Source organism: Jaculus jaculus, chromosome 1 (genome assembly GCF_020740685.1).
Source record: "Jaculus jaculus isolate mJacJac1 chromosome 1, mJacJac1.mat.Y.cur, whole genome shotgun sequence".
Taxonomy (NCBI): Eukaryota; Metazoa; Chordata; class Mammalia; order Rodentia; family Dipodidae; genus Jaculus; species Jaculus jaculus.
Window position 1 is genome coordinate 280,876,042 of NC_059102.1, and position 26,603 is coordinate 280,902,644.

General features: G+C 35.8%; 1 protein-coding gene across 3 annotated transcripts in view; it reads left to right on the forward strand.

Annotated features, from left to right (window-relative positions):
• Dennd1b (DENN domain containing 1B) overlaps positions 1-26,603 on the forward strand; it is a 265,313-nt gene that overhangs the window by 69,368 nt on the left and 169,342 nt on the right. For all 3 annotated transcript variants that reach the window (XM_045141132.1, XM_045141130.1, XM_045141131.1), the window contains exons 4-5: positions 21,622-21,671; positions 23,557-23,676. In XM_045141132.1, the coding sequence (XP_044997067.1) occupies positions 21,622-21,671; positions 23,557-23,676 (170 nt within the window). The remainder of the gene's footprint in view (positions 1-21,621; positions 21,672-23,556; positions 23,677-26,603) is intronic.

Here is a 26,603-nt window from a genome sequence, read left to right on the forward strand (position 1 = left end):
CCTTAGGAGCTGCTCAGTTGAGACTTCCCTTTTAGGTTTCTTGAGTGTGCAAGGAGGCTGGTGTGAGTTGAGAATTCCTTCACCTGGCTTTTCATGGTGCTCATGCAGAGCCTGGCGGTTGTGGCCACACAGACCCATATCACTGCTAGAGCTGCTTCTGTGTTCTCTAGAGTCTCTGGATCTCTCCTACTTCTCTGTTGTGTTGATAATTTTTTTATACACCTTCACTTTTCAGTAGAAGAGTGTATTTTACTGTATTTTTGCTTATTTTCCCACCACCTCCAGGCACATTTGACATGCTTCTTGTGTTGCTTTCTTACCTGGAAGTCTCACTCATTGATTGTTATTAATAGCATCCCCAATTGTGTAGCTGCAACTGCTGTAAGAGCTTAAGGTTATACACAGAGTTCTTTATTGCAAGGTAGTAAGGAAGACCTGCTCCTTTCTTGCAGGAGGCCTATAAGCTCAGAAGCCTAAGTAAGAAGCAAATTGCTTTTTGGCCCTGCTTCTAGTTTGAGCACATCTCTGGGATTCAGGTAGAGATGCTGGTACTGGAGAGTGCTTGAGGGTGATCTGTATACGTCTCTGATCACTGAGTTTGTCCCTGATGTTGGCCCTCTTTAAAGGGGTGGCAAAGACTGCTTGGTCAACAGTGTGGATTGCCCAGGAAGGACAGAATGATAACATTATTTCACGATTTGAAGTTGAAACACAGTGATAACTAGAGATTTTACGTGGTTTTTTTTTGCATTTAGTTAAAGACATACATATTTTAAAGCATTTTAGAATTTAATTTGAAATTTTAACCCTGCTAGTTATATGCTATCTACAATAGAAGGTATCCCCTGCTTCAAACAACTTCATAGATGTGTCACAAGATTCATGGGGAAGTTAAGATGTGTGTGTCAACCTGGCATAGACATTCAGTAAACGAATGATGTGATTAACTTTCTCCATATCCAGTGTCTGCCTTCTTTCTAGTCTCATTTCTTTTCTTGTAGCATTTATTTTCTATTTTTGTTTCTTTGGTCTATTTCTCCTTGCATTTTTTTTTTTTTTAATTTTTGGTTTTTGAGGTAGGGTATCACTCTGGCCCAGGCTGACCTGGAATTCACTATGTAGTCTCAGGGTGGCCTGGATCTCTATGATCCTCTTACCTCTACTTCCTGAGTGCTGGGATTAAAGGCATGCACCACCATGCCTGGCTTATTTCTACTTACTTTTAAACCACAGTTTGAAATTTTATTCTTCTTTGAATACACTCCCCCACCTCCATAGCAACATGTGTTTACTATAATAGTTTGTTTTATATAGATTTTCTCTTTCCCTTCTTCATCCCCCCGTTTCCTTCTCTGTGCTCTTCCCTGCCTCCATTCTTTGAGCTGTATATATGTTTCTTGAAGAGGAAAGATATGAAATATTCTCATATTTTAAAATTTCATAACAGTGGCAGGCACATGAATAAATGGTTATTTCAATATCTAGTTGAATGAGTGAAAGATCAAAGAAACTGAATAAATTTATGATAGATTATCTTAACAGTTGATCAGCAATATATTAGAAATCTGTAAGAATAAAGTGGAAACAAATATATAAAGAGTTTAAACTGTTGTTATGTAACTATAATAAGACTTCATTAAAATATGAATGAAAAGATGTGGTTTGGGGATGCTTTAGCAGCTTGAGGGTTAGAGGGCCTGTGATTGCTTATAATGACCTGTGTGTTCTTCCTTTCCTTTATTTCGTCAGAAGGTAAAAAACTTAAGTTTTAATTTGTATTTATAATTAGGTATCTATTCCCAACTAGGTAATAAAAGTACATTTAGAAACAGTATTATAAAAGTGTATGTCCATTTATTAAGTAAATCTTGGTAGAAATTATCTGGAAACAGTTTGAGTTGGAAATCTAAGTGCTTCATAGTAAAGTTACACATTCAAACTGTGCCCTTTAGCTAGATCCTCCCAGAGCTGTTACATATTGAGGACTCATCCAGGTACCTGACTAACTCAGCACTGTATATAATTTTCTTTCCATATTTAATCATGTCTAATATATGTTGAATTTGAGTTAGGAAAAAGCCAGTTTGTTTCTTTAAAAAATATTTTATATATCCATGAACATTTAATTAAAAGAAATTTGTATAATATAGTTTTTCAAGATTTAAAATTGAGCAGTGTTTATACCTATGAATTTTGTAAATTATTTCTTGTATCAAATTATAAATTATTCAAAAACAATTTATTAAGTTTCAATATCTACAAAAGTATTTTAACTGTTTGAAAAAGTGGCATGGTTTTACATGTTTGCACTTGGTTCTGTTATTTTTTTTTATTAGTTATGTACACAGTTTATACAGCCATTTTGGTACCATCATTTTAGCCTCCTCTCTGTCATACCCCCTCTGCATGGACCCTCCTGATTGGGGAATGTAGGCCATGCATTGTGGGGTTTGGCTCTGTTCTTTTCTTTCTTTTTTTTTTTTTGTGTGTGTCATTTTAAAACATCAGTCAAGGGCTGGAGAGATGGCTTAGCAGTTAAGCACTTACCTGTGAAGCCTAAGAATCCCAGTTCGAGGCTCGGTTCCCCAGTACCCATGTTAGCCAGATGCACAAGGGGCGCACGCATCTGGGGTTCGTTTACAATGGCTGGAGGCCCTGGTGTGCCCATTCTCTCTCTCTGTTTGCCTCTTTCTTTCTCTGTCGCTCCCAAATAAATAAATAAAAATAAACAAAAAATGAAAATATCAGTCAATTTAATTAGACCCCTCCACCCCAGGAAAAGAAGATAGTTCAATTGCATTCTATATCCATTTCTGTGTTTTTCAAATGAAAAGAATGAAATGTCTTAAACCCATGTTTCATGTTATATTTTTCTGTGTATCTTTCTACCTGGTAGAGTAATTTCTTTTTCAGATACAGTGTTAGGGAGTTTAATACAGAATATAGTCATATTCTTATTGTGTTGTTTTCTTAGTTTATTTTATGAATTATTAAGATTTAAACATTTTATTACACACTATAAGAAACAAATTTGGAAAAGCCATGGTGTTTTAGAAATTTTGCTTTATCGATGAAATTCTTGCTGTAAAAATGAAAGTGTTGTGCTACCAAAGAAAATATTTTTTTAATTCACTTCAGATAAAATTATATTTTGTAATCTCTGTAACAGTGACTGAATTCTTCTGCTGAAGGGGAAAAATCTTACATTAATTAAGTATTTATAAGTAGAGCTTTTATATTTATTTTTATGTCAGTGAAATATATTTTATTCAATAATACAAACCAGAAGATCTGATGTTTAGTAAATTATGAAATTTAAAAGCAAATCTGAATTAAAAATAAAATATAGTTTCAAAACAACTTACTTTTTGTAATAGCAAAAGTAAACTGGGACTTTAGCTTTTACAAGGTTCTGGGTGTTAGAGAGAAGCAGAGAGGAAAGATGATTTATCCAGGGGAACATAAATAGGATGATGGACTAGAAGCAGTTTTCCCCAAATCAGAAGAAAACGAATTGACTTTTAGTTTAAAAAGAAGCTAAAGTTAGTTGACTAATAAAAATCTTGAAAGAACATGCTTCAATATTACTTGATGGAAATATCCTTTAAAACTGGCTTAACATCATTAATTCATGTACTTAGAATCAATATTGTTTATTAAAACTGTATACTGCCTTGAATATTAGATTTTAGAAAATTATCTTTTTAACACTAGGTTTAGATTTAGTAGGGCTTGGAGGTATAAGTGTAACACTTCATGCTTGCTTTTCAAACCTTTGCATTTGGTGATTTGTATTTTTTGTTTCACTTATTAGCACATTTTAAGGGAAACATTGCTGATTGCTTATCTATTTTCAAAATTTTGGCCTGAAACATACTTGAGAAGAACAAGTAGACATGGACACACTTCATTATTAAAAATTTTAAGTTCATAAACATGCTATATTAGCTGAAACTATTGAATTGATTAACATATGCTACCAGCTAGCCTCATCTCCACCCGTTCTTTTGTTATCTTGTTATTGTTATAAGGCTTAATGGCAGTTGTAAGCCATAGTTCTGGATGTGAGGGTTAGTCCACCCTGGGGAGAAGAGGAGGAAACTGCACTGTGGATTATGGAAATATGGATTGATCTAAAAAGAAACCTCTTTAAAAGAACACGGCACAAAGGAACGCTAGGAGAAACGAATGAAAAGATGATGGAATATGATGTAAAAATGATCAGTTATAATCATTTTTTTTCCTAGCTGCTATATTTGTAGAAAAGAAATACATTTGTATATTAAGAGAGAGCTAACAGAGTACAGATGAATAGCATTATTTATTACGTGTATTTTCATTTTTAATCAGATAAATTATGTGCATTTTAATAAGCTTTGCATGTATTAGACATTTTAAATCTTAAAACATAATATTGGGACAGTTCATAGAAATTTTAAAGTAGAATCCTATATTTAGTCTTCTTTAAATAGGCCTAAATTCAAAAATTAGCCTCATTTTTGAAGATATTAGGTACTTTAGCTGATTATGACTGTGATTATCTTATTTAAAATATGATTTATTTCATTGTTTTTTATCTTAAATATTCAAACATAGAGCTAAATGCTTATTCATATATATTTTTTTCAATTAGTGACTGCAGCTTATCTTGATTTACACTGAGTGGTAACATAGACAATCCTGTGTTTGTTTGTGTGTGTGTGTGTGTGTGTGTGTGTGTGTGTGTGTGTGTATGTGGAGGGGGGGTATACCTGTCTGTGTGCCAATGAAGCACTCACCTGTGGTGGGGTGCACTCTCCTGTGGTGGTTGGAGAGGAACATCTGGTGTCCCATTCCAACACTCTTCCTTGTACTATGGTCTTGATCCTGAGTCTCTTACTGATCCTGAAACTTTCTGGTTTGTGAATCCCTATAATTCTCCAGTCTGTGATCCCCCTAGGACTAGAGTTACAGATGTGCATGATCATGCGCAGCTGTTTATATGGGTCCTGGGAATCAAACTGTAGTAGTCTCTCAGGCTCCTCAAGCCCTTATGCTTGCACAGAAGTGCTCTTACCTGCTAGGTAACATGCATTTTTAATCTTAGCTTATTTGCCCAGGTCAAACAACAATTCAGTCTCATAGTCACTTTATTCAAAATGCAGGTACAGGGTCCATGTGACTTTAACTAGGTTTTGATATGCTCATGAATAAAAATACATTAAATCTTGCTTCATGATTTTAAGATTTGGGAGAAGTTAGACTGGGAGAAGCTAGCATTCTAGTGTAGATAGTAGGCCTTTGGGAAGATCTTGCTGTGAAAGGAGAACATTTTTAAGTTTGGACATGCCATATGTCTAATAGAAATATTTTATTTGTAGTAAAAAACCTCTGAATGGGGTTTAGGTAAGGAAGGTGACATAGAATTTAACTGTGTAAATGAACTTACAAGTGTTGTAAGATTTAAGGAAAAGTAAAGATTTCAGATAACATTTACTTTGAGACTCCAGATTATTAAGTGGCAGAATGTTGAACAAATGTTTGAACAAAGGCAGTCTGGCCTCTGTGTTCATGCTTAGTTATTTATACAGTTCCTCTTCTGAGTAATACAATCTACCATGCACTGAACACTTTTACCTTCTAGGCATTGTATTGAACCTTGTGTTATTAAAATGAACTCATCTACTCCTTAGTCTGCTGCTGATATTTCACAGTTAAGGAAATTAAAGCTGAGTCTGTTAACACACACCTGTAATTCCAGCTACTCAGAAGATTAAGGCAGGTAGATGCAAGGCGTAGAACTGCCTAAGACCAAAGAGTAAGCCTGGCTGATCAACTTAAAAAAGGGCTAAAAGTGGGCTGGAGAGGTGGTTAAGCACTTGCCTGTGAAGCCTAAGGACCCCGGTTCGAGGCTTGGTTCCCCAGGTCCCACGTTAGCCAGATGCACAAGGGGGCGCACGCGTCTGGAGTTCGTTTGCAGAGGCTGGAAGCCCTGGCGCGCCCATTCTCTCTCTCTCCCTCCATCTGTCTTTCTCTCTATGTCTGTCACTCTCAAATAAATAAATAAAAAATGAACAAAAAAAATTAAAAAAAAAAAAAGGGCTAAAAGTGATTGGGGAGATGGCTCAGCAGGCCTTTGTTATGCACCCATGAGGACCTGACTCAGCTCCCTCACACCTATGTAAAAAAACTGAGCATGGCCATGCATGCCTGTAGCTCCATTGTTAAGGGGTGGAGACAGAAGTACATCTAGGGCTCTGAGGACAGTAGTTTAGCCAAGTAATGAATGGGGAGCTCCAGGTTAAGTGAGAGACTGTCTTAGGGAAATAAGGCAGAAGAAGAATAGAGCAAGACACACCCAACATCTTCCTTTGGCATCTTTGCATGTGTGTGAATGGGGTGCACAATACTACCACTGCCTTTAAGAAAAAAAGAGCTGAGGATATATCTGAGCAGTAGAGGGCTTGACCACTATGTGTAAACTGCTGGGCTCAATTACCAGTGTTAAACATCCTAAGCCATTTACTGCAGTAGAAATTGAAGCAAAGAAAATACATGATTAAGTTTTACATAGATGTTAATTAGCTAAAGTGTAGTGTGAATATAGCATTCTGGCAGTAGTTCCCAAGAGGCAAGGGCTGAAGACAGGCCTGACGCGAATGGAGGAGTTGGGAAGCAAGCTGAAAGGCAATGAACCCATGTGGGAAGAGAACCAGAGAAATGAACACGGACATGCCGGCTCTGCGGCTGGTGGGGCCAGGTAGTGCTGAGGGAAGGACCAGGCCTGCTGGTTCCTCCCAAGAGGTTAAGGAGGAAGATGAGCGTCAGACGACTCAGAAACCTCTCCTAGCCACTGGAGAAAAACCACAGAGTTGGGAGTCTTTTCAAAGCAGGAACTCACAGGAACTCTATTGCTATGAGCAGTTGCCTATATAATGTTGGGGATGAAGGCGGGGATTTTAGGAGGGGGGGGCTTGGCGGGGGTGGGGGGGTGCAGGGACAGGTAAAGGCCAATAGTAAACTGTAACTATTGAAATGGTAATTTCAACTGCCACATGGAGGTGGCAAGCAAGAAGCCATTAGGTGTCTTGCTGAGTCCTAGCTGGCCAGAGACAGGTCGCCAAACTTTAGGTAGGCTCAGGAAGTTCCACTAGGCCTCAGGCCTGGGCCTTTCAGGGCCTAACACAGACATGTTGGGAAAATGCTTTCAAATTAGGTGTCAGAACAAGGGTAGCTAGTACGTGAATCCCAAATATTATACACAGTAGACACTTAATCTACATGTGCTCATTGAATGAAATGTCAACCATTACAAAATATGTCATGTTTGTAAAGGAAAGGAGACCACTTGTAAATGTAGGAGTTTGAGATCACTGGTAGAAGGCTGAGAAGACTTAAGGGCTAAGAGTGACAGAGACTTGAGTGCAGATCATACAAGGATATTTGCAATGCAAAGAACTATTTTAGTTCTTCTTAGCTTTTAGTTGGTGAAAGGTCAAATGAAAGTTTGTATAATCTTCTCTTAAAGATAAGGTATACTATAATCTTTAGGACAATTTTTAACACTTAACTGTAGAAGTCATCAGGTCAAATACTTATAGCTTCATTTACTGAGTAAAATCCTTTATAAGAGACTCAGAAAGTTAAAAATTTTCACTTTAAGATCACTTGTGCCTATGTGTACTACGCTAGAGGTAACCAAACTCATTGCTATGTGGTAAGGGATGTTTTATGACTGTGAATGTAAAAAGGACCTGTGTTCACATTTCAGTTCTTCATATAAAGTGTTTTTCATTAGAAGTAAGAAGAACATTGGCACCTTCAATTGTAATCTCAGGAAAAGGCCAAAAATGACATCTGAAAGGTGTGTGAAGTAGACTTGTATTCTAAGAAGAGTGTACTATAATGGGTGGGGCAGAATCCATTTTCAATATGCTAGTTCACAATATTTCTATTGAGAATTTCAGGAAACACTCATTTAACTCTCTTTTGACTTTAAATTTAAAATTAGGAGCATGACCATTTTTCATAAAACAATCATTTTGGCTGGGGATGGTGGTGCATACCTTTAATCCCAGCACTCAGGAAGCAGAGGTAGGAGGATTGACAAGAGTTCAAGGTCACCCTGAGACTACATACTGAATTCCAGGTCAGCCTGGGCTACTGTGAGACCCTACCTCGGAAATCCACCCCCCCAAAATAATAATTTTGGTAAGATGTCCTAATATACAGATAAGAAATCTGAGCTCTTAGATCATTGAGTTCTTAGTCCAGCTTGATGACTGAATACAAGAAGTAAGGTTTTATTTTAATTACTGAGTATGTAGTTTCTGCTTTAATCTAGGGCTTAAAAATAATCCAGTAAACATTCCAGGAGGTTTAGTTCTAAGCTACAGTTGTCTATCTTTATCTGACAACTTGATATAGTCAGCTTTGGTCATATTCAGAATACCGTTGTGCACAACCCTGGGGTATGGTTCCTATTAACCTTGTTTATTAATTCATCCTGCCTATGGTATTCTATTTACTTGCTCTGATATCACCTTTTTCTGAATGTGACATATGATTTTTTTCCAAAATTTAAACAAAATATTCATATTGAATAAATATTTTACCTGTGAGAAATTATCAATTTAAATTCTTATTTACAAGTCTGTTACTTGAAAGGTGTTAAATATATATTTTTATTATAAATTAAATATTCACAAAGTATCAAACACGTATAGATATAAGCAAGGTATTTTACCCTAGGAGTATATTTCAAGCTAGGGAAACAATTTAGAGTTGGTAAGAATCACATTGTAATTATTTATGATTTTATCACTTCTCACACCATTCCTTTACATCCTACCACTTGAGTTTTTCATATACTAGATTGTACCTTGATTCTCAAGTACTGATTGAATAGAATAATCTTAATTCTTCTTAAGTATGAACAGTATCTACCATATAGGGTTAGCATAGGCATGTAAGGATATGCCAATTATGGATTACAAGAATGGTTGAAAACAGAAAACAAAAACAGCAGCAAACAGGGGGCATATCTTCAAGTCATGCATTCAAGTCCAGATTCTAATATCTGCTAGCTGTGTGACTTTTCAGAAACTACTTTGCCATTCTGCCCCTTGATTTTTATTTTCTTCACATGTAAAAATAAATAAAAATGGGTTGGTTGCCCTAAGGATTAAATTTATGAAGAAAATGCACGAAGTACTTAGAGTGTGACATATAGGAAGCAAGTATTTCATTATATCTTAGGACTGGGATAAAAAACATTCATTGTATGAAATCACCTTTTCTTGAAATGTTTGCTAGGGGTAATTGATCCTAATGTTGATGGAGCAGTGTTCTTTCATATAAGCTCATGTTTTGTTCTCAATATGAATCATGTGTGAGTCACTGGTTAGGCCTCAAGGGAATGCTAAATTTGAATAAGCCCTCAAACATATTAGATATGTACAGCTGTATTAACTAAAACTTTGGATCCCTGACCAATTCATGGCTGTCACAGCTCTAATCAGAAACGCACAATGATTATAGAGTAATGGGTGAACAATTATACTGATAGCTGCCTTCCAAGTCCCTTTCCTCATGTTGCTGCTTGATCAGTTTCCTGTCTCTCCATTCTCTGCTTACATGACTTTTCTCTACCCTCCTCAAGATACTACTCCTCAAATTTCCTTCACATGGCTATCTTCTTGACTCTGTGGTAGTTTTATATCTCCTCACCAATGTTCTTTTTATGTTGTATTGTGATTGCTATTAATACATTAAATATGGGCTAGTCAGCCAAGTAAGCCATACTTTCATATAAATTAGTGCACATTAAGCATATAAGTATGTGATTGTATTGTAAATGTTTTCAGTAAATAGTTTTTGTAGAATAATATACTTTAGTAATTATATAATTATACTTATTCTAGATAAAGTCTTCAGGTTATTTACGGAACAATAGATCATCCTTTCAAAACTGCTAAATGGACTTGAATTCTCATTCCTTTTTCTTTTCCTTTCTTTTTGAGGCAGCCTCCTGAGTGCTATGATTTCAGACATGTACAACCACACTGGGCTGCATGATTCTCATGTCTCTTAGGTGACTGTGTCTTGTGCCTTCAAGGCTTAGATACTTAGTAAACATATTGCTTCCAGAATGAGCCACCTAGTTATATATTTTTCAGACATTTCAATGCAAAAGGACCATGACTTTTATCTAAAACTAGAAGTCTTGCTATGTTTTTTTCATGTGTGTATGTATATGTATATGTATTTGAGACAGGGTCTCACTGTGTAGACCAGGCTGGCTGCTGTGAATTCACAGTGATCTTTCTGCCTTTGCCTTCCCAAGTGCTAGGATTACAGGTGTGTGCCAACATACCCAATGGTGGTACTATTTATTAAGGCAACTCAAGCAAATTATATGATTCCTATCTTGTTATCACAGGAGTCACTGTATATAAGACAGTTTAGGGAGAATTTAAACAATGTTCCAGGAAAGACTAGAAAGTCAAATTGCTACTTTGTAATATGCACCTGTGTGTCATCTTATGCACAAGAATCAATTTTCTAATTTGAGGATTAGACAGTAAATGGAAAATATTTAAAATTCATATGCACACAGGGTATTAAAAGTAAGACAAATAATATGGATGAAGAGCCTAGTGCCCTTAACTTGAAGAAAATGCAAAATATATTAATGAAGAACATAGAAAAATTGCCTCACAAGTAAAGAAAGCAGAGTATAACATTGTATAGAAGAGAACAATGGCAGAAAGATGTGGTTATTTATTCATTTAACTATTTATTTAAATTTTTATTTTTATTTTTTAAAGTTTATTTTATTTTATTTTTTTCTCAATTTTTTAAACATTTTCCATGATTATATTATATTCCCATGGTAATACTCTCCCTCCCCCTCTTTTCCCCTTTGAAATTCCATTATCCATCATATTTCCTCCCCATCTCAAAATCTCTGTTTTATTTTGATGTCATGATCTTTCCCTCCTCTTCTGATGGTCTTGTGTAGGTAGTGTCAGGCACTATGAGGTCATGGATATCGAGGCCAATTTTGTCTAGAGGGAGCACGTTGTAAGGAGTCCTACCCTTCCTTTGGCTCTTACCTTCTTTCCGCCACCTCTCCTACTTTAGACCCTATGCCTTGGAAGGTGTGATTGAGATGTTACACGGTACTCTAGTCACTTTTTTCCAGCACCATGGTACCTTCTGAGTCTTCCCAAGGTCACTGCCATCTGGAAAGAAAAGATTCTCTACCCAAAGTGAATATTAAGAGAAGTGCTTACTGGGCGGTTTGATAAGCATAGTATATACACTTATCCAGACATCAGCAGATGTTACAACCCTAGGGCTCATGACTACCCCTGTTTTAGGTTTTCAGTATCAGGGATGTATTCCCTCCCTTGGAAAGGGTCTCCAGTCCAATTGGAGGGCAGTTGGTTTCCACCATGATAGATGTGCCACTATTACACCTGTTGGCTCATTTGGCCTGGCTGGCCAATTATAAGGCTTACAATGTCCACTGTTGAGTATCTTCACTGGTGGTTATCTCTTTCTCCCATTGAACTGCATGCAGAATGGCTTCTTCCAGCTTTCTGTCAGCTGGTCTACATGGAGGAGGTTATCAGCTCTGTTCCAGCAGGATTTCTCAGTGGCCTTGCCGCCCAAGTATGTGGAGTCTTCAGCAATAGGGTCTTAGCATCGATTCCTGGTGGAAAACCAAGGGCCTCAGTAATGGCCTATAATGTTTGGGGGGCATTAGGGACCTCCCTGGCCAACAACTCACTGGAAGGTATCCCACTCCTGGGACTGAAAATTTTCTAGCAATGGTCTACGGCTCCTGAGTGTTCCATTGTCCAAAACTGAAGGATTCCATTTGATTTATTTATATCCTCTTAGATTTTGATTAGCCCTCCCTCCACCTTTCCTTTAATCAATCTCCTCCCCTGACCTCACTTTGGGCCTTTTTACCCCCGTTAATCTATTCTTCTACTTACATATACACAATACCAACTCATTAAGTACCATTCTCCCTTCCTTTCTCTTCCCTTTGTATCTCTTTTTTAGCTTACTGGCCTCTGCTACTGAGTTTTTTCCTTCTCACAAAGAAGCCTAATCATCTGTAGCTAGGATCCACATATGAGAGAGAACATGTAGTGCTTGGCTTTCTGGGCCTGGGTTACCTCACTTTAGTATAATCCTTTCCAGACCCATCCATTTTTCTGCAAATTTCATAACTGCATTTTTCTTTATCGCTGAGTAGACCTCCATTGTCTAAATGTGCCACATCTTCATTATCCACTCAACATCTAGGCTGGTTCCATATCCCAGCTATTATAAATTGAGCAGCAATAAATATGGTTGAGCACGTACTTCTAAGGAAATGAGATGAGTCCTAAGGGTATATGCCTAGGAGTGCTATAGCTGGGTCATATGGTAGATCAATCTTTAGCTGTTTTAGGAACCTCCACACTGATTTCCACAATGGCTGGACCAGATTGCATTCCCACCAACAGTGTAGAAGGGTTTCTCTTTTTTTCCACATCCCCACCAGCATTTATGATCATTTGTTTTCATGATGGTAGCCAATCTGATAGGAGTAAGATGGAAATTATTTAAATTTTTAAATAGCATCTCTTGTAGCTGAGGCTGGCCTTGAATTCCCTAAATGTTGTTTTAGCAGGGTATCTTTAGTGATTTTTTTGCCAAGACAGTTGAAAGAAGGGTATAATTTGAGATTAATAAAAGAGAGCTGCTAATGCTTCTGTTTTTAAAACTTCGCCCATATATTATCTAGTGGTGGCAATTAATCTTTATTAATTAAGAAGTATATTAATAAAAAGAAGTTTATTATTCCTTATAATGTTTATTGATGAGATTCTTTGAAGAAATTGTTTCCTTTTCCTCCTCTCTTTCTCCCCTCCCTCTCTTCCTCCCTCTCCTATCCTCCCTTTTGTGTGTTTTTGTATATATGTGTGTGTGCATGCATATTCTGAGCTGTGTATATGTGTGTAATGATCAGAGGAGAATGTTGAGTGCCCTTCTCTCTTGCTCATTGGCCTATCATTGAGACTGTGTCTCTCCCTCAACCTGGAGCTTCTGTTTTTTGTCAGTGAGCCCCAGTGATTTGTTGGACTCTTCTCACTGCAGACTAGAGCTACTGCTGTGCATGATTATGTCCATCTTTTTATATAAATTCTAGGGAGTTGAACTTGGATGGTCTCTGGCCCTTCCAGACCATTTTGTTTAAGAGGCAAGTACTTTTAGTCAGTGAGCCCTCACTTTAGCTCCTGATAACATTTTTAATTTAATAGAAGCAGTCCAAATATTGTAACCTAACTTTCCAAAGATAGCCTGGAGGTGAAAACAATATTCATAGCCCAATCCCTGAAGTAGTGTCTAGAGTTGTAAAAAGAATATTCAAGGGCATAGCAGGCATCTGGGAGCCCAGAAAAGAATACCACTACCAAGGAGACCAGTTTGCATTCAAATAGTTGCTGTTTTTTTTTTTTTTAAATTTCTTTATTTTAATTTATTTATTTGAGAACAACAGACAAAGAGGGAGGAAGAGAGAGAGAGAATGGGCTCTCCAGGGCCTCCAGCCACTGCAAACGAACTACAGATGCATCCCTTGTGCATCTGGCTAACGTGGGTCTGGGGGAATTGAGCCTCGAACCGATGTCCTTAGGCTTCACAGACAAGTGCTTAACTGCTAAGCCATCTCTCCAGCCCTGGTTACTGGTTATGAGTTCATTTTTTTTTTTCCTACAAATTAAGGAATTAAGGCGCAGGAAAATATTTTAAATGAGTAAAGTTTATTTTACAGTGAGAGAGAAAAAAAGCTGGCTCCTCAGAAGGAGGGGCCTTCAAGAACTAGAAAAACCCACATTTTAATGGCAACTGAACTTTTCCTGAATGGGAAAGCCTGCACATCATGAGTATATGATTAGTCAATTTGAGTGAAGGTGAGATATGCTAATTGGTTTATGGTTAATCTAGTACTGTGCAGGTTTAGGAGGCTAGTCCACCAAGGCAGCATCTTGCTGACAGTGGGGAAAATTTGTCCAGGCCAGAAAGTCACTGCCCCTTTGACCATCTTGTATTATCAAGGACTCCTTTCCCTGATTCTGCCTAACTCAGCAAGCTGCCTCCTACAGTGTTTCAATACTGTATGCTCCCACCAAATTTTCTCATTTACATTTATTTCTCCTGTATTTAATTAACCCAACGTGGCTTTTTCAGAACAACGGTGACTTCTTGTGCTCTTGGTGATTTTCTTTCTTTTTGTTCTTTTCTTAACTTTTGCTATTTATTCATTTCTTTCTTCCCCTCCCTTTTCTTAGGCTTTCTAAAAGAGCATAGGCTGGCCTGGTTTGTATGGTATCTATTTCTCCACCTCTTGAGATCTTGAACTGTTTTAGGCTACCTGATTACATCTTTTTACTTCCCCTTGCATCTATTTTTAAACAAAACATACTCATTTCTGCCTTCCTGTCCCTACCAGTTCCTATTTACATCTTTTTTACTTTTTCTGTAGTAATGTAATACTAACTTTGCTCTACAATTTTGCCTTTCCATTTATACCCATAGTAACTGATACGTTAGCCCATATAGCACTATTGATTTTCCTTCATTTCCTAAAATGAATGACAATTAAGGGGTAATTTTTAAAATTTTGCTATCACTTTGCTGTATTTTCATAATAGGCCTATCCATTGATAATGATTATCTTGAAGACAGTATTCTACTCTCAGGAGATTAGCGAGGATTGATGTTGATGTCCTAAACACCAAGTTAACAGAGGGAAATTATATTTCAACCTTACCAATGCCCAGTCACTCATGAACATTGGAAACATTTCCACTGACAGAATAAATTAAAGTTCCAAAGTAAATCAAAAAAGAACCTATCAACATATGATCAAGTACCAATTAAAAATTCAAGAAACATGAAAAACTAAGAAAACATATCTCTTCTCTAAAAATTACCAGTACTATAGTAATGGCCTCCAGTGAGATTGAAGTATAAAACATTGTGAACAAAGAAATAAAAAATATGATTATAAATGTGTTAAAAGAAATAAGAGACTACAAGTAAGCTCCTGAATGTATGACAGAAGAACACAGGCAGTTGAAATCAATAAGAAATTCAATACAGGATATAGAAAATAGAATTAAATAAAGAAATAATGAAGGAAAACCAAACTGAAATATTGGAAATGAAAAATTCAATAAACAAAATAGAAATTTCTGTAGAAAGCTTCACTAATAGAATGAATCAAGAGAAGTATAAAATATTCAGGTTAGAAAACAAGGGATAGGAATTGCAATATTGAAAAAAAAATGACAAGGATAATTTACTGTGAATATATGTAGAAAACATCCAAAGTGTATGTGGCTCAATGAAAGACTGATGCAGAATTTTGGAGTTTGGCAAGCACCAGGTCTGTGAACTTGTAGGTTCTTTTCCATTTTAGCAAAGAATTGAAAAAGGGACTGAGAAGGGTAATTATGTGGTTTATTTTAGGGAGACTCCGTATCCAGGGGAAGGCCAGAAAGACTCAAACCAGAAGAGAATTTTCCTCCTTGCCTAGCTTGAAAGTAGAGTGGAAGATGGGAAAGATCTCTTTCACAGAGCAATCTCCCGGCAAGCTTCTGGCACATGAACACACATACCCAGAGGCCAAAACATGAGAGCCCAGGTGAAAGGATTCAGAAGAAACACACACACAGTATTAAAACAAATGCTCTTTATGTGTACATAGAAGGAAACTAAGAGAGTGGATAGTAAATGGCCCAAGAACTTAGGAGAAAATTATACATGTTAGAAAGCACCCAAAACTAAGACAGGAAAGTGCCCAGATGAGAAGAAATTCCCTTATGCCTTATGGGAAGGGGAAAGAACTTACCAAACTTAGAATCAAGATTGTCCAGTACCAGGAGAATATAGCCAAGAAACCTCAGGAGAGTTATACACACAGATCTTAGGAAAATCATACATGTAATAAAGTGAAAAAGCATCTGGAATAAGCTTATGTATAGGAAACAAGCAGGAAAATAACCAAGCAAATAATTGTTCTCCCCCTCTGCTTTTTCAGCCAGGCTACAAAGGGGGACAGGGCCTCACACACAAGTGTTCAAGCCAAAAACTACAGAGCCATTCAGGGAAAGATGTGAGAGAGATGAAGGCCATGTTGAAGGCCCTTTTATGGGTCACACATACTATTAGGATGAGCCTTGCCCTCAGACTCAGGTGCATAAAGGAGACCTGATTGGTTTGTGGACTCAAGGGGCTGACTCAGGAGGGGCTAGCCCACCTATGTATATTTGGCTGAAGAAGGAGTAGGAAGCAGTGTTGCTTAGGAATTGTTTGTAGTCATCTTAGATGTGACTAGATCTGCCAGGGCAGGTGAGGTGGCATTTCCTTGTTCTCCTGGGTCCTTGTCCATGGCTTACTAACTATGAAAAAAGTACCTTTCTCCTTCAAGACCAAATCTAGGAATCAACATAAAATAGAAGAGTTTCATACTAAGGATATCAAAAAATATTTCTGGTATAATTATACCAGAAATTCCCTCCCCCTCAATACAGGGTAAAATATGCCTATCTAGGTACAGGGGCCATTTAGAATACAAAGACCAGAAAATAATTACTCACATCATATAGCATTTAAAACACTGTGGGCTGTAGAGACTTCCCAGTGGTTAAAGCACTTGGGTACAAAGTCCAATGGCCTGGGTTTCATTCCCAAGTACCCACATGAAGCCAAATGCACAAAGTGGTATATGCATAGTGAGTTTGTTTGTAGTGGCAAGAAGTCCTGGTGTGCCCATACTCATTTAGTAATCACTCTCAAATAGATAAAATGTTTAAAAAAAAACCACTAACTGTACAGAATTAATAAAGTATGTTGAAAGCTGCAAGACAGAAACACTAAGTCACATATAATGGTGAGCTCATCAGAATAATAGCAGATTTGTCATACAAAGCTTTAAAAGCCAGCAGGGCTTGAAATAATGTATTTCATGTACTGAGACAATTGGAAACCAAGTAAAACTATTTTTCATAGTTGAAGAAGGAAGAATTACCACAAACACTAAAGGAATTCATGATTTCTGAGACAGCTCTATAGAAGATACTTGTAGGAATCCTTCTTACTGTAGAGATTTTCTTATCCATGAGGCAATGGCAAATAATAAACCATTTTAGGAATACAGTTAAGTAAATGAGAAATAGGAAAATATCAAACAATTCAAAATAAAATGTCAATAATTAATGCATATATTTCAATATTAATGGTCTAAATTATCTCATCAAAAGACACAGAATAGTAGAGTGAGTTGAAATACAGGATCCATCTTTTTGTTGCCTCTAAGAAACTTAATTCACCATAAAAGATAGATGTTACCTTAGGGTAAAAACTTAAAAAGATATTCCAAGCAAATTGAATAAGGAAACAAGCAGGTTCACTGTTCTAAAATCTGACAAAATATAGTTAAAGCCAAAAGTAGAAGAGATAAAGTCACTTCATTTTGATTAAGGGAATGATAATTGAGGTCATTACAATCTTAAATATGTATGCACGTAACACAGGTACAGAAAATTTTACAAACCATACTACTAGATATAAGTTCACAGATTAACTTCAATGCTATAATAATGGGTTATTCCAATACCCAATCTCACCAATACATGGGGAGTCATCATGACAAAAATAAACATATGAGTTAAATGACATCATAGGTCAAATAAATCTAAAAGCCACAAAACATTCTAATCTGCCACTATAGAATACACATTCTTCTCAGCAGCCCATAAAGCTTTTTCTAAATTATATAGAACATAACACAAATCTTAACAAATACAGGAAAATTGACATAATGTTTTTGTATTTAGTCTAACTGCAAGTGATTAAAAATAGAAATCAATAGCAAGAAAGACTATATGGAACATACACATTTAAAGGATATTAAACAACACACTATTGAATTGTCATTAAAGAATTCAATATCTCAGTGCACCATGTGGGGATCCCAATTCTGTGTTGCATATTTTATTATGGGTAAGTAATTCAGTGCATGTTTCTTTATGCAAGTTCATTACTCCCTTGTATAAAGCACAGATAGGTTGAAGAATATATGGTATTAGTTCACATTTACTTGGAGACATAGTGTTTAAACAACATCTTTAGAAATCCATGGCCCTCCTGAAAACATTATGATGGAAAATTATAGCCAGGTAGTTTTTCATAGGCTGTCAGCCAAGGACAGAGGCCCAAGGAGATGCTACCTTGCCTGCCCTGGAAAGACTAGAACTTAGGTCTGACCTAGTCTCATGCAAGATAGCTACAAGCAATAATTCAGCAGTGCTTTCAGCTGCTTCAAGTTTTCTCAGGCTTTGGCTTGGCATATCTGGGAGTAGGCCCCTCCTGAGTCAGCCTCTTAAATCCACCAGCCAATCAAGTCTTGTCCCTTACACACCTGAGTCTAATGACAAGGCTCATTCCTAGTTGGATGTTCTATCCATAAACAGGTCGGGCATATGTGTGTAAATTTCTTCTTTATTTTCCTTGACCCTGACTCTTCTGATCCTTGCTTTGGTAAGCTAGGCTGGGAAAAGGGAGGATTTCTTTTTGTGAGTACATTTTCCTGTTTTCTTTTGGTTTGCTTTCTTACTTTGCTATAAGAGTGATATTTCCTCTCCCACTTCTCCTTCTCTTCTTCCCCTGTCCAGTCTGATTTGAAGGGGAGAGGACCTCTTTTGCCTTGAACTTTCGATAGCCTTCCTTTTGGATCCTAATTCTTCCTAAAATAAACTGTATAATTCATAATTTACCCCTCTCTGAGTCCACATTTAATTTTTTTCTAACTTGGACAAGTATTCCAAAGTTTGAGCACATGAGCTTGGGATGTCCTGCATCTTGATGGAATCTAATCCCTCCCTGAACCCCAAATCCTACATCAATTGCATTAAAATTGACAAGTTGACTGTTATTGCAAAGTGATCCTGAAAGTGTTATCAATGAAAATTCTAGACATCTGTCCTTACTTTTATACAAAAACATAGCCTGTAGAAACACATAAAACTGATAATTTCTGGCCAGCATGTTCTTAAGCCTTTAACATAATGTGCGAATGGAAATATAAAAGTGTATGTGAATGTGAGTATGTGTATGTACAGAAGAGATTGTCAAGAACATTGATAGTGCATTTATGGACACCTTTTTCATACTTTTATACAAGTATCATTTTCAATTAGAATTGCTTTTAAAGGTGTTAGGGAAATGGCTTAGTGTTTAAGGCACTTGCCCGAAAAGCCGAAACACTTAGGTTCAATTCCCCAGGACCCACGTAAGGCAGATGCACAAGGGGATGGCACATGCATCTGGACTTCGAATGCAGCAGCTGAAGGCCCTGGTGTGCCCATTCTCTCTTTCATCTCTGCTTCCCTCTCTTTCTCTTTCTTAAATAAATTAAAAAAAAAAATTAAAGAATTGCTGTTAAAATTGTCTCCAAAAGCGATTTGAATACACTGTAGTACTCTCTCCAACTCATTTCTTTTCTTTTTTAACTTTCTTTGAATTTTACCTGTAATTAAAGAAGAAAACCAAGCCCTGGGAAGAAGGTAGGACTTCCAGCTATTGATCTGTGTAAACCCTGCTGCTGCTGTCAGGGGAGAAGCAGTCAACTGCTCAGCTGCTTTGTCATTGACATAAGCTAAAGAGGATTGTGTGTGTGTGTGTGTGGGTGTGTGTGTGTGTGTGTGTGTGTGTACTGTTTATACACTTGTCTATAGACCTGCTGGCTTGTTGAATTTTAAAGAGTGAGAGGTTTAAAGACTTGTCCCCTGAGGGATGCTCTTGCCAGTTGGGAAGCGAGCTACTGCTTTCCAGAAGTGTGTTCCTGTGTGTTGCTTGTGGAAGAAGAACGGATGTTTATAAAAGATTGAGTAAATAAGTAGGAAGCTCCCTTCACAATTTGACTTCTAAAATTGATGTGAATTAAATGGCTAATTTGAATATATTCAGAACTAGACATAGGACTTTGAGTATATTTTATTGTTGTGTAATTATTTAGGCAACTTTGGAAATGTATATCTGAATAGTGTTCCTATAGAAGATATGGTAAATGACTTCATTTTATACAGGACGGAAATAAAGATGAAGCAATAGTCAAATGAAAATAACTGTTCCCTTTTATAATAAACTGTTTTTAAGTAACTAACTTAAAGTTTAGAGAGTCCTTTAATTATATTTAACAAAATATTATCTCAAGTAAAATAGCTTTCTCTGTGTGCATGCTTTTAAAGGTGCACATGTGCATGTACACACATACACACACACAACGGGGTACTTTGCCCTAATCATACAAGATTACTGTTTTACACTAGTCTTTTTTTTTTTTTTTTTCCTGCTTCCATGAGTTAAAAATCATGAAGCTTTCTTAATCATTGCTTTTGGATATCTGTAAATTTTATTTGTAACTAATATCTTAATGCAGTATAGATATTTTAAAAATTGAGAGATTCTTTAAAGTGTTGTACTCTAAATAGAGGGCTTAAATATTTAGAGAGTTATGATTTCACTGGATGTTAGTTTTATTGGTAAAGAGGTGGTAGTGAAGGTATTTTTTCTGGGGGAGGTGATCATTCAGATGTTTGCTTGTTTTGCTTTTTAGGAAACATCTTCATAGATTTATATTTTGCTTTATAAGGCCATCTGGTTTCTAAATTGTGTGATGTTTTCAACTATGTTTAACTTTTGAACCACAGTCAAATTTTATGTTGTTTTTCAGATATAATAAAATAGATACCTATTTTTCTGCCAGATACCTAGCTGTTGTTTTCATTTTTGTAATTGTTAATGAATACTCTTTCTAAAATTAAAAAAATGTACTTTGTGATCACAAAGTTGTTAGACATTTCAAATATGTTTTCTATTTACATAGAAAAATATTTTTAACATTTAATAAAATCATTTTTCCAAGAAAGCACACAGAAGTTATATTTTGATTCAAAGCCTTTTTTTTTAACAAATACACATTTTTAAAAGAATTTTATTTAAGAGAAAACTTAGTACCAATTGTTGAAACATGTAAATATGTATTTTTTATTTATACCAAGTCTTATTGTTGCTTAGACATTGTTTTAAGTGTGGGACATATAGAGTTGTTTTGTCTCTTAGTAATTCATTCTGTTATCAACTTCATTTCCCTTTCTCTCCCTGACTTTTAATTGAAATAACATTTATACTTTTGAGCTAAGATCTGCCAGAAGTCCCTATGGCTAGCCTGTGGTACAAGTAGCAGCAGCAGTAGCTTGCCCATATGGTGTAGTGCCTCTTGTAAAATCCATATGGCCTTGTTGAAGGGAATCCCAGCGGGGATGTGAAGGGTGTTAATACCCTTCAGGCCAGGCCTTTCCCCCCTCGGGCTTCCCTGGCATTGTAAGCACAATCTGCCAAAGTGCATGCTTAAGTCCTTTTTAATAATCAATTATTTTATGCTAAGAACCTGGGCTATTTTCATTTTTTTCAAAGTATACTTTCCTCCAAAGAAAATGTTTCAAGAAAAATTTAACTGCTTAAAAAAAACATTCTAAAGTGTCTTTTTTTATTTTTAATTTGCATTTTTAGGAAGTACTACAGAGTGTGCCAAAGTTCTGTTTCCCCTTTGATGTGGAAAGGTACAGTATAACAATTAAGATAACTTCATTCATCTTGGTGTACACTTAGGAATGATTATGTACTCTTTTTTTTTAAATAAAATGAAATGTGCTACCTCCTCATTGTTTCTAGGGGAACACTGGAGATTAGAGGTTCAAAATTGTATAATATTTGGAATGAATAACCTTTTTCAATTTTATACTTTATTTTCTCTACTACAGTCAGCTAGAAGTTCTAAAGTCACTTTGATCACAGTTACATTTTTTCCTTTATTCTTAAGGTGTACATTTATTAGAAGTAGCAGAGAAAATGTTATCCCTTTGATCAGAGCCTTCAGGATGTCTTCTAAAATTAGATATATGTATCCTGGTTTCTCACTTCATCCTGATTGAAAAGACCATCTGTATGATGTCATAAACTCATGGTTGTTTCCCAAGAATAACAACTATAGAAATAGTACAAGATTATGGGAGGCTATAGGAAACATTCCTAACAGTTTTGAAAATTTTACTACATTTGTATTTTACTGAACAAATACTGTAAGAGTTACTAGTATGCAATTACAATTTAATAGCATACATATCCCTTTGAGCATAATAACATCACTTACTGTTTTTATATGGTTTTCACACCCTATTATCAGTTTTCTTAAGAGTGTAGTATGAAAGGATTTTAAAAGAAAATTTGTTTTAGGAAAACATTTTGCCAAGAATTAGTGAGACTAAACTTTTACTGTACTGAAGATAAAGTGTTATGATGATGGGCAAGTTGATACTGGGTAATGCTGATGAATGATACTTCTTGTCTTACCTGAATTCTGGGGACTCAGTTCTGACTTGTTCCCCAAATTACATTTCAAATCAATAGTAAAACTGAAATGAATGAAGAAAAGCTGCAAAGGCTAATATAAACCTTGAGCACTAGAGGGCACATTAGTCATTGGAGGTTTTATTTGAAGTTCATAAAAAAGTTATAAAATGTCCACTTAAAAGAATATTTGTTTAATATCTGGTGTATAGTTTGTACTGTTGGAACACTGCTGATAATTCATTTCCCTTTTTCAAATTATTATTGTTTTAAAACAAAAAAATGTATGTGGTCGATATTTATTTTAGGATAAGGTACCAAAAGTTCAATTGTAGTTATCTAATACAAATATTATAACCAATATCTGAAGGTATATGGATATATTTTGAATGGAGATAAACATTTTATCAAATATTTATATTATCCCTTATACCACAGTGGAACCCAAGTATTCTGGTACTATACTGTTTATTTCCAAATTAGTTGAATCTTCATATTAGCAAGTAGGCTTCTTTAATATAAACTGTATTTTTATTCTGAAAAATAGTCTATTCCATGGGACTGATAGTTCTAAAAAAGAATGTTAAAAAATGCTAGAATTATTTTATATGGCAATATATTAGGAAAGAATGTCAACAACTGGAGCTTGAGTTGAGATGATCAAGCATCATTGATGAGGACTGTCCTTGAAGCAAAGTGATTTGCTTCTTATCCAGTTTAAAATTGGGAAAAGTATAATAATTCATAAAGAGAGGCTAAAGATGAACAAAAATGCTCATTCTGTAGTTTTTTTCTATAGGTTGGGTCACCAAAGTTTAATACTTCATGGCATATTTTATGAGTAGTTTTAGTCTTAACGAAAACTTACCACAAACTCCTTATCGTTTCTTAGTAAGGGATTCATATATGCTGAATTGCTCAATCTATGAGGTGTTACAACTTTTTAAATTTGTCCCATGATTAGTTTTCATATTTCTAGATGCAAGAACCAAGGATAAGAAAGGCAAAGCAGTTTAGAGTCTGAATAGAGTTGTGCCCTTGTTTTTCTTCAAGAAATTAGTCACAGACTTAATGATTTGTAATGTTACCAAATTTTAGGGTGTCTCAAAATCAAGTTGGACAGCACTTCACATTTGTACTGACAGACCTTGAAAGCAAACAGAGATTTGGGTTCTGCAGACTCACATCAGGAGGGAAAATTTGTTTATGCATCCTTAGGTGAGTAATTATAATGAAAAGCTTGGCTACAAAGTAGATTGATGGTATCTTTCCTTTCTATTTTATTATTGGGAAGTAAAAAAAGCACAAGACAAAAACTCATAATCTATTTATTCTCCTTATTTATTTAGTCTAAATCCAAATACGATGAAAAACAGTTTCTCTTTTATCCTATATAATCAGCTGGGTGTAAAAATTTATCATTAATGTAGTGGATTTCTTTCTTGAAAGAACCAAGTCTTTTAAAAATTAAATGCTTTAAATTTATTACTGAAAGTTAAATATTAACATGAATTATGATATATGTAAATAGGATGGAGAGAAATTATGCCCATTTCCATCACTGTACCACAACTTTGGATTTGCAAATGAATTCCTGTTTTTAGTCTAAGTTTGTAAACTGGTGGTTGGCGAAGAAATTAGCTTTGTTTAGCCAAAGGATATTTGGAAATGCTGAGAAAATGTTGTTTACCTTTTAGATTTTAGAAAGTTTTGTATAAAATTTATCTTCTTAATTACTTTTGTGAAATGTGAATGTCTGCTAATTACAGGCTCTATACTACCCAGTAGCAACAATAAGCTGGAACTAAATAGCGAGGTTTTAATTATGCCATTATCATGCTAGTTTCTCCAGTTCCCAGCTGTTCTCCAAGGCTGACAGCATCTGCCTTCATTCAGTGGGTAACAGAGACTATGTCTTCTACCTGAAAACCTGATTCTCTCCCAACTGTTGTTGCTGTGCAATAAGGGATAAAGTTAGCATACCTGTAATGTGTTCAGGTGAAGCAGAAATTGAAAGACTTAGATTTTACGAAATATTTATGGAAAAGACATAACATTTAATTTATGAATTAACATATTACAAAAAACCTTGAATTTAATAAATAACTTCATGTTCAACTACTATTGAGTTATATTTATTATCGACAGATATTAATAGACTTAGAAAAATTGTGTGTGATGGTGCATGTCTATAATACTAGCTTTTGGGTGCTGAGACTGGAGGATTACAAGTTTGAAGCTAGTCTAGGCTATATGGTGAGCTGCAGTATCAATAAAAATTCTCAGAGCAGGGTTCTAGTAGATGGCTTATAAGTACTTGCTGAATAAGCGTGAGAACCTCAGTTCAGATCCAAAGTACCCATTGAAATTTGGGCATGGTGGCCTGCACCTGCAATCCCAGTGCTGGGGAGAGAGAGATGAGGAATCTTTGGGACTCACTGGTAGTTCAGCCAAATATAAGTGCTTAGAGACAAGGTCTCAAGCAGAGATATTGAGGAAGACAGATACATGATGTCAGCCGCTAGCCCCCACTCACACATATGTACACACACTTACATAAACATGCCACACATACATACACACACAATAAAATGCTCAGAACTAAGTTGGAGCTGAATAATATCTTCTTTATTCACTAGCAAATTGTAAAAGTTTTAGCACTTTAAGACTTAATGGTATATCTCAATGTTTATACTGAAAGTTAGTGTAATGAGGTTTTCTCTAAGAAGTACTAATTAGAGAATTAATAGTCAATTGGATAACTGTTTTTAATGGTTAATTAGGCATATAATGGATTTTAGCAACTTGTTCAGAAAGTTATTGATCAATGAATATTTGTAAGCTATAATCAGTGCTATCTCTTAGAAAGTAATTGCGAGTGCTAAAGTAAGAATGTAGTAAGATGGTAGTTTAGTCCGCTGGCTCAAGACCGGGCTGCAGTCATGTCGGACCTACAAAGTACACAGTGTCCCTGAAAGTACACCTTTTACAGCAGTCTCCAAATTTGCAGCTGAAGAATTTAAAGTCCCTTCAGCAGCAAGTACCATTATTCTCAATGATGGAATAAGAATAAATCCTGCTCAGACTGCTGGAAATGGTTTTGTAAAGCATGGTTCAGAACTATGAATTATTCCTAGAGATTGTTTTGGAAGTCATTAATACATGCAACTTGGAGCACAGTTACTGATCAGAATAAATATTGATGTATGTTGTTGTAAAAGTGAAACTAAATATTTAATATACTATGAACACACTAAGAATCAAAGAAACAATGAATGGTGGCTCTTTGGTCCCTTGTTCATACTTTTTATATGAAATGAGAAAGCTAAGGAGTAGAGGGCATAACCCCCTCAGAAGGTGGTACAGTTGATGACTGCTACCTCATAACAATTGAGAGTTTACTTGTGGCAAATGGATTATGTGACTTGACTAATAGTTCTTAGCCATAACATTTGGAAAGTTACGGTTTACTTACTGTTGCATCATACTTGTATTTGAGTTAAAATATCAAAGGTTATGGGTCATGGATGACAATTGACTTGATATTATCTTACTTGCAAATTCATAGTTTGATTATTATATAGTCTGATGAAGTTAATAGACATTTCAGTGAAAAGCTGTCTTAGTTTTTTATTGTTTAGGGATTTTTTTTTTAAAGTTTCAACTTTAATATATCCTATAAATTTTAATTTCTCATCATGAAGCCAAAAAGTGAATTTTTACACCAAATATTTTTACTGTGATCTTGAAAAATTCAGTATTTATAATTAAATTGACAAAAGTAGAAATATCTTTTGTTGAGTTATATATTTTAATACCAACTTATATGGCAGAAATCCTCAAGAAACCATTTTTTTGAGGATACTTTTGAATAGCTTTCAGAAAGAATGTTGTTGCAGAGGAGATCTCAAGTGTACGTTTCTTTGAGCAAAGAAGTACTGATTGGAAGTGTTTATGAGTAGAACTCACTGAAGACCTAGCCTTTGAGGAAGTGTCACTACTAGTCATCTTGTGGATAAGAAGCCATGGGAGGGAAGATGGAAAAGCCCAGATGACCAGACTGGGTCAAGGAAAGCAAAGGACAGCAGTGACAAGGAACAGCTCTGGCACCAAGCTGCAGGAAAATCGCATGAGCTGGGCCAAAC